At 57.0% G+C, this 2,903-nt stretch overlaps 1 protein-coding gene across 1 annotated transcript; it reads left to right on the top strand.

Moving 5' to 3' along the window:
- Positions 1-161: 161 nt before the first annotated feature.
- PHACADRAFT_214811 (uncharacterized protein) lies at positions 162-2,892 on the top strand (the record flags this gene model as incomplete). The annotated part of the gene is made up of 3 exons (XM_007402970.1): positions 162-1,690; positions 1,746-2,736; positions 2,792-2,892. The coding sequence occupies exons 1-3, from the start codon at positions 272-274 to the stop codon at positions 2,890-2,892; spliced, it is 2,511 nt and encodes an 836-aa protein (XP_007403032.1). The 5' UTR covers positions 162-271.
- Between the last annotated feature and the right edge of the window lie 11 nt (positions 2,893-2,903).

Raw genomic sequence — 2,903 nt, 5'->3', positions numbered from 1 at the left:
TTGGCCAGTCGTTCGCCGGATGTATTGTAGCACTTTTTGTGTTGACGCAACTAGAGACTAGTACTCCTGACGCGTGTCATCGCGCGCTTGTGCTGGATCTGCCACGTGACTCGCAGACGGTGACGCGGGGCATGGCGGGCACCTTGAGTTGCACTTGTGGCACTTGCCTCGTCCCTCTCTTCCTCTACAACCAACTCACCCAACCTGGCTCCTTGTAACACCCACAATCGTCTCCCTAGGACGCGCATATAGTCGGCTGTGCAGACAGTTCATGTCTTTCAAGGCCATTGTCTATGCTTATGTGCTCGGAGGTCTCACATTCATCCCGCTCGTCGTCCTTGCAGCCTGCTTCTATGCGATATACACGTCCGTACCCGTGGGGGATCCGGACATCGACAAACACGCTCGTGCGAAGTTAGAGCAGCGCTCTCAAGCTCTCGAAGGCGAGAAAGAGGGCGAAGGAGCAGCTCCAGCCACCCCTTCTGCGCCGTCCGAGCTCAATGACCTCCCCAAGACTCGGAGGGGTTGGATGACAGTGCGCAGGACGTTTGAGGAGACCGCAAGTGACGGCTCGTACGTCGGGCTCGTCAAGGGCTTTTTGGATGCGCGGTCCAAGGATCCAAAGCGTTCCCGGCCAAAGGACATGTGGTACATGGTGCTCAAGGGGAAGGTCCTATATCTGTACGAGGACGAAAACATGACGGAGTGCGAGGCCGCCATAGAGCTTGGAAGTCACGATATTGTTGTCTATCCCGAGGGTCTCCAAGACGGCGAGCTCTTCGCGAAGCGGAACGCTATCTGCTTGAAGCCCAAGGTGCCGAATGTGGACGATAGCATGCCGAGCATCACGAAGGAGATGCAGACGACGCCAGACTTCACGGACGAGGTGTTACAGAAGGGAGGAGGCGAGAAGCAGAAGCAGAGGGACAAGGCGCGGGCACAGGAGCTCGAGAAGCGGCACGAGGAGGCGAGGCAGGAGGCCCTCGATCCGTCTACCCCATGGTTCATCTTCGTTCGCTCAAACGTGGATATGGAGGACTGGTACTTCGCTCTCGTCCATGCATCAGACAATCCGCCGAACAGCTCGACCCTTGCGCCACTCCAGCCAGTCTTCCGCCCATCCGACGTACTGCACCTCATCGAGACTCTCGATGAGCAGCCGGACGTCATTCCCATGCGCTGGCTGAACGCCTTGATTGGACGAATCTTTTTCAGCTTCTACAGAACGCAGCAGCTGGAGTCGTACATCATTGGCCGCCTGATGCGCAAGTTGTCCAAGATTAAGCGACCCGGCTTCCTAACAGACCTATCGGTTCGCGAAGTATCCGTCGGGAACAAGGCACCCACGCTCAGCAAACCTATGCTCAAGGAGCTCACCAAAGAAGGTGATGCCTCCCTCGAAATTCATCTCCACTACAAGGGCGAGGTCCGCATTACTGTGGATGCTACGGCAACCATTAACTTGGGTGCACGTTTCAAGTCATACACAGTGAAATTAGTGCTCGCTGCCGTACTACGGGAGATCGAGGGCAACCTCCTTATCAAGGTCAAGCGTCCCCCAAGCAACCGTATCTGGTACGCCTTCACGCAGATGCCGCGAATGGTGTTGGACGTGGAGCCGGTCGTGAGCGATCGACAAATAACATGGAGCATGATCCTTAGCACGATTGAATCTCGGTTGAAGGAAGTGGTGAGCTCTCATCATTGTAATCTCATTAATCAACTCGGTGGCTAACTATCTACAGATCCAGGAGTCCGTAGTGCTACCGAACATGGATGACATCGCGTTCTTTGAGAGCTCGAAGTATATGCACCGTGGTGGTATCTGGGCCGATGCATCACGCAACGAACGCGAACTGTTCCCGACTTCACCAGATTCAGATGAGGAGAAACCGCCTTCGTCAGCACCTGCCTCTGACCCTACCACGCCGCTCGCGTCAGATATAGACCACGTTGGTCTGCAACGGTCCAGTTCCGCTCCCATCGAGACCCAGGTGACCGTTGACGCTACGCCCGAAACGATACCCCCTGCTCTCTCATCTCGCGCCAAAACTATCTCGACATCATCAGTTTCATCCACCGGCTCCGCCGCCAGAAAACGCACTTGGTTCGGCGGCAGTCGAGATGAAGGCATCACATCACCTGAACAGCCTAGTCACCCCGAGCTTACGGAGCCTGAGCGAGGTCGGACTGGTGCCCCTGATGTGGCGGACAACCGCAGATCGAGCTCTACCCCTCATGACACCCAAACTGAAGGCTCTGCCCGTTCGGATACGTCCGATAATCACAGCGGATCGGAAGAATCTGACTCTCGGGTGCCTGCTCGTCGGTCTTTGTCGCGGCACTCGTCGTATTCTGCACCTTCGCAGGATGCAGCCCAGAGCAGCTCTTCCGGCGCACCATCCACCAGTCCAGCCGAGTCTCTTTTGGCCGGCCTCAGGTCGAAAAGCCCTGCGGCATCCGTAAAGACCAATCCTGGGAGCCCTACGTCCAACTTCTTCCAGACGCTCAAAACGCGCGACAAACAGGCCATCAGCAATTCTGCCAAGGAGGCTATGCGGAAATGGGGCGTCAACTGGGGCGGACTCAAGAAGGATGCGCAGACAACCAGCGGTGACGAGGTCCCTGATGGAGAGATGCAGCGGCAGCCGGCAGACAAGGCCAACAAGGCACGCCCTGGTTATGCAGAGGTCCGCGCTGCCGTTGAACAGCGTAGGGTGCCCTATAATAATGAAGGTTTGCAGGTTCCGGCGAGTGAGCCTTCGGAGCCGATGGACATCCCCGGACGCAGCAATGCGCCAAGCATATCGTCGACTGGTCCGGGGAGCGCGTCAGGACAGTCCGCCGGCAACACGTCGTCTACCTCAGCCTCGCCGCGATCGGACAGATTGATGCCTGACTTT

Source organism: Phanerochaete carnosa, assembly GCF_000300595.1.
Source record: "Phanerochaete carnosa HHB-10118-sp unplaced genomic scaffold PHACAscaffold_612, whole genome shotgun sequence".
Taxonomy (NCBI): Eukaryota; Fungi; Basidiomycota; class Agaricomycetes; order Polyporales; family Phanerochaetaceae; genus Phanerochaete; species Phanerochaete carnosa.
The sequence above is the reverse complement of the archived record's forward strand: the minus strand, read 5'-3'. Positions and strand labels throughout refer to the sequence as shown.